The 15,047-nt window shown below is 32.3% G+C and overlaps 2 protein-coding genes across 4 annotated transcripts in view; both read right to left on the bottom strand.

Moving 5' to 3' along the window:
• On the bottom strand, positions 1–9,406 carry LOC140051434 (histone deacetylase 3-like). Of its 3 annotated transcripts, none has more exons than XM_072096647.1 (11): positions 9,285–9,406; positions 8,422–8,504; positions 7,984–8,208; positions 7,444–7,556; positions 6,680–6,813; positions 6,205–6,359; positions 5,357–5,511; positions 5,076–5,134; positions 4,662–4,741; positions 3,306–3,466; positions 1–2,312 (listed from the first exon to the last, which is right to left on the bottom strand). In XM_072096647.1, the coding sequence occupies exons 1-11, from the start codon at positions 9,340–9,342 to the stop codon at positions 2,240–2,242; spliced, it is 1,296 nt and encodes a 431-aa protein (XP_071952748.1). In that variant the 5' UTR covers positions 9,343–9,406; the 3' UTR covers positions 1–2,239. The 3 variants fall into 3 exon arrangements, with proteins under 3 accessions (XP_071952748.1, XP_071952749.1, XP_071952750.1); XM_072096648.1 differs by having other exon boundaries at positions 9,213–9,393; XM_072096649.1 differs by lacking the exon at positions 9,285–9,406 and adding an exon at positions 9,117–9,172.
• A 940-nt stretch (positions 9,407–10,346) lies between these two features.
• LOC140051181 (inactive tyrosine-protein kinase transmembrane receptor ROR1-like) overlaps positions 10,347–15,047 on the bottom strand; it is a 74,100-nt gene continuing 69,399 nt past the window's right edge. The window contains exon 13 of the mRNA XM_072096315.1: positions 10,347–14,947. Within this exon, the coding sequence (XP_071952416.1) occupies positions 13,823–14,947 (1,125 nt within the window). The 3' untranslated portion in view covers positions 10,347–13,822. The remainder of the gene's footprint in view (positions 14,948–15,047) is intronic.

The following is a 15,047-nucleotide window of genomic DNA, read 5'->3' as shown; positions in this document are numbered from 1 at the left end:
TACAGGAACGGTATTTTATTACATATTATATACAAAAGATTTATAATCGACTTACATTAAACCTTGGGTCTAAATTAATAAGAATATTGACAATACTAAACTAATTATCAGAAAAAAATACAAATAATTTTACATCTATTCTTAACTAGATTCAATAAGCAGCAAACTTGCATCTCAGAGTCCTTACATAATAAATAATGGTAAACACGTGTCAATAGCATATATACATATTTCAGTATTAGTCACCCACTCCTTGGGTTTCAACGAGTTTGCATATTCTTAAGCTCTGTCTACACTACACGATGTGATGTGCCCAAATATGGTACGATATGACGTCATTGTGTCCATATATGGGCACATCACATTTTTTGTCACAAAAGTTTAATAGTGTAGAACCGAAGTGAAGAGGTTGGTACAGTCTCATGGCCAAATTATTAAAATACAAAAATGTTGAAAAGCTAGGAAATATAAAAACAAAAACACAGGTGAACAATTGTTATGTTATGCACATTTGCATATTTATGCACATTTGCATATATATGCAAGCATGTGGTCTGGTAGGAGCACATGCTTGCATTTTAAGTTCAGTAACTAGAAACAATTTGGCCATATTTTATACATTTTCTTTCTAAATATATATTAATCTTACAATTTCAAAATGTGAAAGAAATACAAAATGGAAACTACTATTATCAAATTATACTATTTCATTTTTAAAGATTCTAACTCATAACTTTAATTTACTGTTTTTTGAAATAAATTCATTCGAAAAAATTAACTGATCCAAAACACAAAAAATATTTCATCAAAAATCCTAATTAAGTAACACATTTACTGTTTTTTATATCATATTTACTCAAAGAAACTTAATAATTAACATTTAATAATAAACAATGTAAAAAGGTATGTCTGTAAAAAAAAATATTCATTCATATTTAATAAATGGCTTATTGCCACCTTAAACTGTCTTGACATATAACCCTCAAATATACATAAACTGCAACCTCAACCACTAGCCAACTACAGTACTGCTATGACTTAACAAATATCAAACTTAATACTGAAGATAAACAAACAAAAAACAAGATTAAAGCTGTGAAGAGTGACAATTTTCAAATGTGAAAACAATTGACATTTGACGAAATTTGTAAAAATGTATCTCTTTAATTTAAGCTCTGTCTAAACTATCAAACTAGACTAAAAAAGTGTGATGTGCCCAACTATAGCAGTGATATGACATCATCATGTCCATATATGGGCACATCACATATTTTTGTCACATAAAGTTTGATAGTATAGACAGAGCTTAAGGCATGAATGAACTGAAGTAGCTATTGTAGTACATATACAGTGGAAATAAGCAAAAAAGGTATGTGACTAATAGACAATTAACTTTATCCAATGCTTTACATTGCATTGCCTTAAGCTGCAGTCCCACCATCGGGTTTGTTCTTCATTCTTCCAAAGGGACTTGTATTGATTGATATGATGTCAGGAGAAGAGTGTTGCGATCCCACAGTTATTTCTTTACTTGGTCACTAATGACCTACTTTTTGAATAGAATGTCTATAAGCTTGCAATTTAGGGACAATCTTTGTATACTGTAGGTATATTCAGAAACAAAAAGCATATAAATGTATCTTTCTTATATATTTCTTTTTTCTAGGCAACACTTATTCTTATTTAACGCCGCTTTTCGTTTATCTCTGTCCTTATATTCTGGCATCAAAATATTCCATAACACTTCTTCTTCCCGATAATAATCAATTAGTTCTGTAGACAATTTTAATTTTGCCATTCTGATTTTATCTGAACTGTGCTAAAAGCAAGTGTATTCACTGGTCACCAAACCAAGAATGTTAATTGTCCTGTGGCTGTTCTTTTATACACAAGGGAGCAGTTAAAATAATAGATTTGACCCTAAAGGTGACTGGAAACAGGCACTTTCCATCAATCAATACAGTGTCCCTTTGGAAGACGGAAGAAAAAACCCGATATCGTGGGACTGGAGCTTTACTGTTGTATTGAAGCACACAATCTGATGAATTTTAAGCTAGTGCAAATCATAAATGGTTTAACCAAACCAAGAATTGAACCTTCAACCCTGGAAGCCATACCATTCTACCATAAACATGAAGGGATTCGTTCCATGTCATACTATTATGCCAGTTGTTAATCCTATGTCACAATTTGTGCATTCTAATTGGAAATCATTAGTTTGGTCTTGTATAAATTACCATCATACATCTAAAACTCCATCTTCTTTGTCTTGGTCTTTTTCACCATCAAACAGTTCATTTGCAGGTTCAATTCTGTGAGAAAATGTAAATTATTATACAAATTAATAACAAATCACACATATATACAAATCAAAAATATTTAGTGAACATCTTGAAATCGACCCTATAAAAGCACAAATAAAATCACTATTTTTAGCATAGATTTTGCCCAGTTAAGTAGCAGTGACCGTATTCACCATTCACACTTAGGCTAAGAGAAACACTTACCCTTAAAATTAAGAAAAATCTCTAAATCTAAAGTGCATACAATTTCAGGGAAACACTTGAATATTCATTAAATTAAGTGAAATATCTCACAGGTTTTCAACAAGACTACATAATTATTTTTCATGGCAAGAAATTTAAGCAAAATATTTATGTAAAGCAGCAACAGGACAAAGCATAAGGTTCAAAGGTTAGAGGGCAAAGAGTAAAAATGTCCAAACTCGAAAGAACTCAAACATTTACAAACAAACTTGTATTTATCACACATCTCTGCCACAAGTTTATGTCATGAGGAAATTGATTGTGAAATCAAATCAGTACTGGGTTTGATCTACTAGCATTCCTGCTTGCAACTAGGCATCCATTCATAGAAGCACTGATAAAGAAAGTCTATCTGGCAGTGACTATAGAAACATGACATACTTTAGCTTTAGTTGATAGAAGATTGAAATGTTTGTGTAAAGCTTTGTCTACACTATCAAACTAGTTTGACAAAAAAAGTATGTGTGATATATATATAGTAGTGATATGCTTAAGTATCAATCAATCAATAATATTTTATTTCTCAAATAAAACAAAAGTGCAGAAAACACTTTCTAAAATAATACATAATAAATGAGAAAAGGGGTACCCCACTGGAAGCTTAAGGTTTAAAATGTGGTAGCGATATGACATCATGTCCATATCATGGAGGAAATATATATATACCGTATATTTCCTCCATGTCCATATATAGGCACATCACATTTTTTAACATACAAGTTTTAAAGTGTAGACAGAGCTTTATAAATAGAGTAATACCTGTTATCTTGTTCTGTTTGGTCGTTTCTCGAGTCTGGGTCAGGTTCTTCTGTATTTTCTAAGCTTAGTAAACTATCTGGTACATGTTGCATTTGTACACTTGGTGCATGTTGTAAACATTTTAGATTATCTTGAACAGATTGCCTTACTTGATCTATGTACTGAAAACATTTTTATGGTAACCTGATTAAATACAGTGTTAATTGTTGTTATTTCTGGCTCTGCACTTATTGTACAGTAAGAAGTAGTTAATCTAGGTTTTAATACACGGCATTATGAGGCGATAACATCAAAGCATCTCATGTCGTGACCCAAGGCTGTGAGAGGGCCTTACCGTGCAAGGAAGCACACAAAAAAAGTGAGTGAGTGGCCGAGCGGTTAAGACAGTGGAACCGTAATTACGTAGCCATAACATCGGCAGGGGTTCGAGGCTCACTCACTCACTCCATGGTTCTGGTGGTAGAACGAGTCTTCTCGGATAAGGACTATAAACCGTAGGTCCAGTGTACACATCTAGCTCGTGTGCACTTTAAAGAACCTAGTAAATCTTTCGAGACGAGTAGGGGGTTACCCCGGTGTATTAGTACATCACACCCACTGATCACCAACTGGGCCCTCTGGGAGACCAGTCTTTGACTGAAGAGGTTACCAAGTATAAAAATAAATTTCAATTCAATTCAATACAAATACAAATAATAGAGGTATGTAGTAGAACACTCCTATTAAGGGGACACTTCCCTGTGAAACAAACAAGGAGAAATATATGTTTTTACAATACATTATTGAGGGAACAATCCTATTAAGGGGACACTTCTCTGTGAAACAAACAAGGAGAAATATATGTTTTTACAATACATTATTGAGGGAACACTCCTATTAAGGGGACACTTCTCTGTGAAACAAACAAGGAGAAATATATGTTTTTACAATACATTATTGAGGGAACACTCCTATTAAGGGGACACTTCTCTGTGAAACAAGGAGAAATATATGTTTTTACAATACATTATTGAGGGAACACTCCTATTAAGGGGACACTTCTCTGTGAAACAAACAAGGAGAAATATATTTTTTAACACTATATTATTCAAGAGAAAATCCTATTAAGGGGACACTATTCTGAATCCTGAAGGTGTCCCTTAATAGAGAATCTACTGTCCTAGGCTTTATATACACAAACAAATAATAGATATATGTATGTTTTCTGTATGCATTTTATTTAAAACAAGAATTTTGACTAATAAAATGGTATTTTTTAATGGCTGTTATACACTGTTGGATGGAAATTAAATAAATGTTTAAAAGATAAAAACATGTAACATATGCATTAAAGAATTAAACAAGCAAGTAACTTACTGCTCTAGAATTGCTGTTTTCTATCCGTGTAGTTGTGTCAGGATGTAGTGTAAAATCGTTCCCAAAATACTCAAAGTAATCTATAAAAACAATAACATATAAGAAGTTATTTCAAATGAGCAAACTAAAAAGTGTTTTGAAAATATTTCGAATAACTATTGAAAAAAAAAAGTGTTATTCAGCTCAACACCTATTAATAGGGTACTTTTGATTTGCGATGACCGACAATGTACCAAGGTCAGGTCAATCGATGTCGTCTGGACCTAGAAACAATCAAAACTGTGTTGAAATGGGGAGCACGGAAACTCAATATCCCTGTATGCATACAATGAAATGGCATAGTTTGGTTTGTCAGTTGTTGCATATCAAAAGCTCTCTAGTAATTAATCCCCCAAACCTCTAATTACTTCTTACCATTGTACGGAAGTTCATTGTTAATTTCTTCATCTAGCAGTAAAGCAGTTTCATATGTCCTAAAAAAAGGGATTATGAATTAAATTAATGAAAAGCAAAACAACATGAAAATATAAAGCTATAAGAATTACTTATTTCACACTAAACTAAGGATTTAAATTAGTTTTTTTATGGACCCACAGCAGCCACACAGTGCATTGGCTATCATGATAAAGTTGAATGCATATAAAGTAAATTTATTAATAATCAAAAATTGTAACATAAACCCTGTGAATACTTACCAACATCTTGCAACGTTTTTGACAGTATAGCCGCCACCGCCTAGTACTAGTAGAGGTAGGTTAAAAGATTTGATGTAATTGACACAGTCTCCGTGTCCTTTGATACTAAGATTGAAACAGCCCAGTCTATCACAGCCAAGGGAATCTGCTCCACACTGAAATAGCATACAATACAATTACCTTTTAATGAATACGCAATTTAAAGTATAAAATGTGTGTGTGTGTGTAAAAAATAAACTAAAACAAACTAATAACTATAGAACTCTCCAAGAATCAGACTTTTCTTGAGGTCCAAAAGCTCCCAAATTCTCTTTTACTATTAAAAACACATTCTCAAACTTTCTGGAAAACCAGGCAAATTTAGACCATCCCAAAAGTGTCCCATATTTGGGAGTGTTGACTGTACCACTTTTCAATGTTTGTTATAATTAAAGACCATTAAAGACATGCCTAAATATTATTTATGTGTGTATCATATTTTCACTGGCCAACAACTTTATTTCTAAACACTGTGAGAGATTGAGAGAGTTCCATCAAGTCTGATAAAACAAATTCAACCAATCAACATTTAATGCTTTGTTTCTATCAATGGTAAAGCAATACATAATACTGTAGGTACAGATTAGTAAGGACAAGAGTGTGGTAACATTTCACTATTTTTTGCACTGTGATTTCTTAAATAACAGTAGATGTAGTACTTATATGAATACCGTTATAACATAATATTAATAGTAAGAACAAGTGTGTTGTAACTGTAACATTTCCCTACTTTTTAGCACTGTGATTTTAGATGTAGTAGTTATATGAATAATAACAACAAGGCTTATTTGACTATTTAAAGAACTTACTTGTAAAACTATACAGGTTGGTCTGTAATACTCCATTACGCTCTGTATGACTGGTTTAAAGAGGTCTGAGTACATAGCATCATCAATACCATCTTTTAATGGCACATTGACTGAATAATATCGTCCACTTTCCATTCCTATTTCGTACATATCTCCTGTGGACAAGAAATTAATGTATTCTATAATAGGTTATATGTCTGAAATTGGGGAAACCAGGACCAATGAGTTACTAAACAAGCCTTGAATTATCTGTTTACTTTTGACATTTGCATTTTACTTACAAGTAAGCCTAAAAGCTCTGTCTACACTATCAAACTTTATGTGGCAACAAAATGTGATGTGCCTATATATAGACATGATGATGTCATATCACTACACAATATTTAAGCATAACACTACCATATTTAGGCACATCACACTTTTTTTTGTCAAACTAGTTTGATAGTGTAGACAGAGCCTTACAAATATAGCATACCTGTGCCAGGGAAGAATTGGTTACCATACTTGTGGAAGGAGACAGTCATGACACGATCTGTGAGGTAAAACGCTTCTTGAACGCCATCTCCATGGTGAATATCAATATCTATATATAGTACTCTGGGATGGTATCTAGGTAAAGAAAATAATTATACTGATTTCAAGTGATAAATTGTTTGCTAGCAAGTTATTTATTTGGAATACTGTATTAGATTTACGACCCTTCTTATTCTATTAAGTTGCCGAATTAAACAAGTTGCAGATTTTGTAACTATAAACCTACCTTCCTAGGTAAGTGGCTGTGTGTGACAGTGGCTGTGTGCGACAGTGGCTGTGTGCGACAGTGGCTGTGTGCGACAGTGGCTGTGTGCGACAATAGCTGTGTGTGACAGTGGCTGTGTGTGTGACAGTGGATGTGTGTGACAGTGGATGTGTGTGACAGTGGCTGTCTCTAACAGTGGCTGTGTCTAACAGTGGCTGTGTGTGTAAAGTCAGGGAATTTTTCCATGACATGCTTTCTACTAAATTACATTCTAAGATATGAACATTCTTGTTGTCCAACATACCACATTTTGGATACATTAAGATAAATTGCTAAGGTTAATAGAGGAACACAACTTGTCTTTACTATAGCAATGGTCTGACAAGCCCATTTTATAGCAATTTCAACAGTGACACTAGTAACAATGTACAAAGAAACAATTTACATAGGATTAATTATGGCACAGTAGAACAGTTAATAATTAAACTGATAAAACTCACTTCAATAATTCTAATATTGCAATAACTATGTCATTAACATAGCAAAACCCTGATGCTTCAAACTTTTTGGCATGGTGTAGCCCTCCAGACCAATTGATAGCTATGTCGCACAGCTGCAAAATAAAATATATTACACTTGAATTAAGACTGTTATTCATTCATCTTCACATTTATTTCAACAAAGATACATAGTATATAATTGTTACAATTACAATATAAATTAAAACAGGCAAAATCATTCCTTTATCATCTTAAGGGAGGTTATAGATATATTGTCCGCTAAAATTTTTTTAAATTTTCTTTAATATGCCATTTTAATGTCGCATATAAGTTATTTACTTTGACCAAAAACTGGATTGAAATAAAAAATCAGTTACCTGAATAAAATGTAATTTAAAAATACGAAAAATACTTAAATTATTTGTCAGACAACGGTTTTTGGTTAAAATTAAATGTTTCTTTTGTTTTCAGAAGTGAATATTTAAAACTAATTTTATTAATCTTCCTTTAAACAAAAATTCAAAGATAAACAAAACTTACATTGTTATTGAGCTTACAAGCACCTTCTAGGGAAGCACCGGTGTACATCGAACAAAAATCAAAGAGTCCGGGAAAGACGGGACAATCGTCTCCTACATTATAATGACTAAGACTTTTGGTATAATTTTGTATATTTTGGGGAGTTACTTTCTGCAGAAAGTCTATGTAATCTTCGGAATGAAACCGACACATATCATGAACAGTAGCTTTGTATGGTCGATACACCTAAAAGAGAGAAAAGATAAGATAATTATGATTAATTATAATAAAAAATATATTTTTGTTGATACATATATTTATTTAGTGCATGCAATGCCCTACAAAGGTTTATCATTAAAAAAAATTGAGGAACCATCTTCCCATGTACTGATGGAAGGCAGTGCACTGTGCCTGTATCATATTAATTGTACAGTATAACAGTATACATTAAATTTGTACCTGTAACTTTTTGTATAACCCATAATGGAGTACCAAGTTGTGTGTCAAGGCAAGACGATGTGGTTTCATCGGATGTCCAGGACCTGGAAAATAAGAGAAAATACTATATCGTGTCAATTTGTTTTCTTTGTTCATATTTTTCTACTACTATTCAACAGATGGTAGCGGTACAATTCGGCCTTGCAGACGATTCGGCACACTTAAATTTATCGGCTTTGATATGCATTTTATAAGCATAAAATAAGCATTTTCCCCCAAACTTTATTTTTAGTGAGACTATGGGGTAGTACTAGTAGGGATAAAGATGCAATAAAGCAAACAAGTTACAAGTTTTCGAAGTAATAAATTGAATATAAAATCACGTTTTTTAGTAATTTATTTTATATATTAGTATTAGGCCAATATCAACATTGTCAATATCAAATAAAATACGGATTGTTAAACACCTTTAAAAAACGTGACAAATGCCAACAAAACAAATTCGGTCTAAAGTGAGACGTTTCGGCCCAAAAGTGGTAACAGAGTGTATATAGGCCTATCAATATCATCATAATAAATGACTGACAATTGATGATTAATTCTAATTACTTGGTTTCATGCTAATTTAATTGACAGACAGGGAGAGAGAGAGACCTTGCTTGGTCTTTGAATGGATTAGAAATTGAAGAACATATAAAAACAAAGCCTAATCATACCAATCACAATATACTATGGCCTAGGCCTAGCTAGTGCCTATCCTACTACCCGTGAATGCTATCCCAATTAACTTTCGCCCGGATGCCCAGACTGACCTTTGTGGGCCTAGACAACACAGACATAGGCGGTTTAATCATTTATACAATAACATTTCTTTTCATACGAACCATAGTGAAAGTTCCCCACGTCAGCATCGTAAAAGTAAGAAATAGTCTTTTTGGACATAACTATTTTTTATCACTGAAATCTGTGATTTTTACCCGAAGCCGCTTCTTTTTTGACCGCAACATTAACAACAAAAAGATTCTTTTAACAAAAACTTACTATGGCACGCAAAAATGGCATTACTATATTTGTTCATAGAGGGACGAATTCTTATCCAATAGAATTATCCGAAAAGATAGTCACAATTTATAATCAGAGATTATGAACCATTATATGATCATTCATTGTTTTTAAAAATTTGACTGATTTCTTTTCTTTCTCAAATTGTGCCTCACCTTTGATATAACATCCAGGAACAGATAGACCCAGTAAGTAGTAAGTAAGATACTTATTGCTTTCCAAGAACAGTAAAATTTATATAACAGCATAAAATCTGAATGAAAATATAGATACATAGAATACTACAAACAAAGACTTGAGAAAAAAAACTTGGAAGGCCAAAAGGCTTCTTTCAAAGGGGTCCCTACAGGATTTGATGTAAGCACAAAACAAGAAAGTTTTGTCCGGTGGTCAGCCCTTGACTCAGTGATATTTTGAAAACCCTTTGAACCTCCACCACTGCCATCTCTCTTTACAAGCATATAGCCATATCATTAATACATGGTTTGCTCATCACATCATCAGCCTGTCACTAAGACAGTATTTATGAATAAAATACTGTAGGCAAGTACTGTATATTCAGGGCCGTACGCAGGGGAGGGGGGTGGGTGTGACCCTCACCCACAAATTGCAAAAGGTCCACATTTTATAGGGTCTTAAAATAAATAAGTACTCAATATTATGAAAATGGTACAAAATATATTAATCCGCACCCACCCAAATAAAATCCTGCGTACGACCCTGATATTCATACACATGTCTGTAAACAAGTTGTGTTCCTCCAGAGACAAGTAGGTTCCACCAATATATTAAAACAAATTACAAACAAACAAAAAACACAATTTTAAATAAAGTGTTAGAAATTTATTTCATTTTTTGAAGTACATAAAAAGCTAAGCATTTTATTTAGGGATATTTGGGTACATATAAATAACATACCCAGTTTGTTTTATTAATAGTATTTAATGTATGTACATACAGATATTTCAAAGTAATATTTAAGCATATATACACATATAGGCGCATCAAAAGCCAAATTAATTAGATACAAAAAGAAAAACATGAAATGCATATATACATATCTACAGTTTTATTACCTAAATTATAAACAACAATATTTTGCATTAAACCGGACAATTGATCAAAGATAAAATGTAGATTAATGCTTATTTTTTAACATGTATTGCCTATGGGCAAAGTAATTGTTAACAGTACACTTTATTTAAACTGTGTTTTTACAACAAAAAAGACATTATCCCATTTAGTTGTCAAGTGGCATTATGTGTCTAATTAGGCTGGAGCTGCATAACACATTTTACATCACCAAGAGTGAGAGAATTTGGGTTACTATGCTGCATAAATGCAAAAGCTTGTTTAACATAGCTTGGCTGCTTATTTTGATACTTGTTATAATTTATAAAGAATATCCTCAATAAGAATAAAACAAGTACATAATTTGTTTTGATTGATGCAGTTAACATTACAAAGGAATGCGTTAAGAGGGGCATTTAGGGTTATCTTTAATAACCTACTCATTTAATGTTTAATTAATCTTTAAAACGGTGTCCCTTTAATAAGATATCCATAATTTCCCTTGCTTAGTATGCTGCTTTAAGAGAGTGTCCCTTTAATATAATAAGATAGTCCATTGTATCACTTTAATAGGAGGCCCCTTTAATAGGATGTTTTCTTATTATGATGTTCCATAGCATGTCCCATTATTAATTTGATAGGATCCTTGTAAGATGTCCCTTTAATCTTCTACTAATGTATCCCTTTAATAGTATCTGTTTTGTATAGGTCTCCATCTCTATAGGTATAGTCCATTTAGCCTTTAATTAGAGACCTTTAATGTCTCTTTAATAGACGTATCTCTTTTTGGGTTACCCATAGTATTACCAAACACACCAAAAGGTAAAGATTATCTAAACTCACATCGTATAACTTAATCTTAATTTTACATTTATTATAACATTAACTTTAAATTGATGCAATTTCATATGGCCATGAATATATATCTTGAAATTTTAACAACTCTTAAAAAATGCATACAAAGAATTCAATTAATTTTGTCTTTGATAAATCAATGTTTTTTTCTCTGCTTCTTGTTGTTCTATGTAATTTATGCTTTTTGTATTATTGTTTTATTTTTCTGGATAATAAATGAATATGAATATGAATATAATATCATGAAATCACATCTGGTTAAAGCAGCCTAACTGTATATATTTCGTATGGACAATTATAATATACAAATTGAACTACGTGGAATTTTTATCGCAAAAATAGTTGAATAGAAATACCGATTACTTTCAATTTTAAGCAATAGTCTTCTTTAACTATCAAGAATTGTAATCTTTCATTATCTAAAAATAGACCTACTAATTCATCATACAAATTAATGTAAATTTTGGAACATTTTTTGCCACTAATAAAAGTTAGTTTATTAATCAACAAAAACAAAGACACATTATAAGTATTTAATTTAATAAAAATAAATACTTGGTTCCCACTAGGACGCAAAGGTAATTAAGGTATTATTATCGTCCTCAAACTTAACCCAAATCTGTTAAATATAATTGTGTACCATACTCCATTATATTTCACAACAATGATGATTTGGAAATAAATAAATATTGTAAATTTTCCTATTCTATGGTTTTAGAAGCCAATACTTGAAATTAATATTTTAAATGGAATGTCTAAGTTTTTTTTCCTAATGGGTTTAAAATATATTATCTTGCTAATGTTTTGCTAATTTCAGTTATAATGTCCATTTAAACCCCTTCAAAGCTTGTGATTGGTCAATTTGTGCTGCGTGTACACAATTGGATTGCGTCCTAGTGGGAATCAATCAATACTCAATCAATAATCAATCAATAATCAATCTTATACTGTTACTTGTCTTGTTATTAAACCTTACAGTACAATTTTTACACTTTTACCATTTATTCAATTTCAGTTCAATTCAAAATAACATTTATTTATATGTGGACTTTGTTCTTAAAATAACTTATCCATTTGTTCCAAACTAATAATAATGCATATTTCAAATTGATAGGCACCGAACAAATTCCAATAATAGGGTAATGTATATAAATATTGATGTTATACATAATAGGTGGGAATGAATCTTTGAGATTCTGTTTAAAATGGAGACAAATAATTGTAAGAAATCTTTAAAAAATACTGTTTTGTATTTAAAAAATATTTATTATATCAAGATATTGGTGGGATTGTAATACAGTATTAGACAAATCAAATTAGAAATACTGTATTTGCATTTCAATTAAGGATAAAAAACAAAAACAATACTTATGTTGTTTTAACAGTACAGTACATATATACAATAACATATTCATTGCACCTCTTATGTTAATAATACAACTTAAAATAAGGCAATGTACTTTATATATTAAAATTCATTCCTTAAAAAAAACCCACTTTAATATAATGAAAAACTATGTTAAAATATTGTGATCCCTTTACCCCTTATCTAACATTATTATACAATACTGTTTAAATATTTAAAGATTTGCATGGCAAAAACACTAGTAATCTATCATGTGGTGGGATGTATATGTATGTGTTTGGGAATGCCATTGGTGGTGTGGTTAATCAATTATCTCTTATGTCATTCTTTCCATCTTGATGGATTACTAAGTATATCAAGGTGTTCTTTGGCAGACAATACTGTAGAGAAGAAATCTTCCCGGTTTTACGATAGAATAATACTTAAGTAAAACTATACATGGACATTGGTATGTGGTCTCTGCATTGCCAATTCACTCTGTTTATACCCATGTCTGCAGTAATATCTTTGTGGTCGCTATAGCTATCACATTAGGTTGAAAATGTAGTGTAGTATATTACAGATAAAATAAAACCAATGGCATTTATTGTATAGTTTTACAAATAATTACAAAAAAACTTTATATTTCAGTAAACTTCTATATTATAAATTGCTAGATTCTCAACTGGGCTACCCTGTTTGTAGGTCAGTTAATTTCTGATCTAATGGGGTTTGGGTATAAACTTAAAAATGGATTACATGACATTATACAGTATTTTTGCTATAATTCTTAACAAAGATAATAGAGGTTTTTGAATTGCACAATGAGATTACCAAGGCTACAAAGCACATGCACATGCTCACAAACCATTCTATGTTATGATAGCTTCAATCACTACTCCAAATCTTTAGTGTAGCATCTAAGTCTACAATAGTTCTCTTATTTAACCATCTACAGTATGATATTCAATATTCTCGCAATATTCAAACCCTAAATGTGTTCTCTGTTTTTACATATTTTACAATACTATTCTTACAATGTTACATATCTTATTACATAACAATAAAATAGCTACTATTTAGTTTTGGTCAAACATCGGTTTGTTCTGTTGGGTCTACTTTGGCTGTTCCAGTTGAACGAGTTTTCGATGACGATGCAACAGAACTCTCTGACATTGCTTTTTCATTGTTCAGGGTTACTTTCATTGGTTGTGGCTTGTAAGCCGAACAGTGACTCTTTGAGCTTGAACTGTGGTGCGATTGTATAGGCGATGCGGGCCCAAGTAACGGCGCTGTACTTATGTCGTTCTCCGTTGTATACAGATGCGTACCGTTATGATTTGCAGTTGGCATGCCGTCCCAAGATCGCAACTTTGTATAAATGGCTTTAAAAGATGGCCGACGTATAGGCACCTCTTGCCAGCACTCGGTCATGAGGGCGTATACGTGTGGAGGGCAACCGCTCGGACAAGGCAAAATATGACGTGTCCGTACCATTTCAATTACCTCTTGATTTGTGTAACCAAAGAACGGCTGTAAGCCATAATTGTAAACTTCCCATAAAACAACTCCAAATGCCCACACATCACTCTCTGTAGAGAATCTACCATAGAGAATAGCTTCTGGAGACATCCATCTAATTGGTAATAAAACCTGACCCTGCATGTGATAATAATCTGTAGAATATATATCTCTTGACAGACCAAAATCTGCAATTTTAATTGTTAAATTGTCCCCAACAAGGCAATTGCGTGTAGCTAAGTCCCTATGTACAAATCTTAAATTTGATAAATAGTCCATGCCAGCAGATATCTGGATAGCCATTTTAAGAAAGTCGGCTTGATCTAAGGAAGACAACGTATCATCATCTGCACTTCCGAATCCAACATCAGAATTAGGCGAATGTCGACTAAGGAATTCTCTAAGATCACCTTGGTTGACATATTCAAACACCATTGACATTGGCTGACCTCGCATCACCACTCCCAAAAGTGATATTATATTTGGATGCTTAAGAGATGCCATGACTTCAGCTTCATGGTAAAAATCCTCTTGCATTTTTGGGGTCGTGTTTGGTTTCAGTGTTTTCAAAGCAACAGGCGTTACGCTGTACTGGTGCTCGTATCCAATCAGGTCACCGCGAAATACATTTCCAAACGTACCTTGACCAAGCACTTCATGAAATTTGACAGCAGCTCGAGGAAATTCATGTACCTGAAAGCAATATAATAACATAGGTTTAAATACAGTATAACCTCTATTGAGAAGCCACCTTCACCAACAAACCATCTACTTAACTGGGTGTCACCTGAAT

Source organism: Antedon mediterranea, chromosome 6, assembly GCF_964355755.1.
Source record: "Antedon mediterranea chromosome 6, ecAntMedi1.1, whole genome shotgun sequence".
In the NCBI taxonomy this organism is placed as follows: Eukaryota; Metazoa; Echinodermata; class Crinoidea; order Comatulida; family Antedonidae; genus Antedon; species Antedon mediterranea.
This window is presented reverse-complemented; position numbering and strand designations above follow the sequence as displayed.

Bases quoted from the DNA above. Each gene is read 5' to 3' on its own strand.
- LOC140051434 (XM_072096647.1), bottom strand. From the start codon at position 9,342: ATGTCCAAAAAGACTATTTCTTACTTTTACGATGCTGACGTGGGGAAC. The intron at 7,557-7,983 runs GTAAGTTTTGTT...TTTATTTTGCAG, and splicing joins CTTGTAAGCTCAATAACAAT to CTGTGCGACATAGCTATCAA. The intron at 3,467-4,661 runs GTAAGTTACTTG...AAATGTTTTCAG, and splicing joins AAAACAGCAATTCTAGAGCA to TACATAGATCAAGTAAGGCA.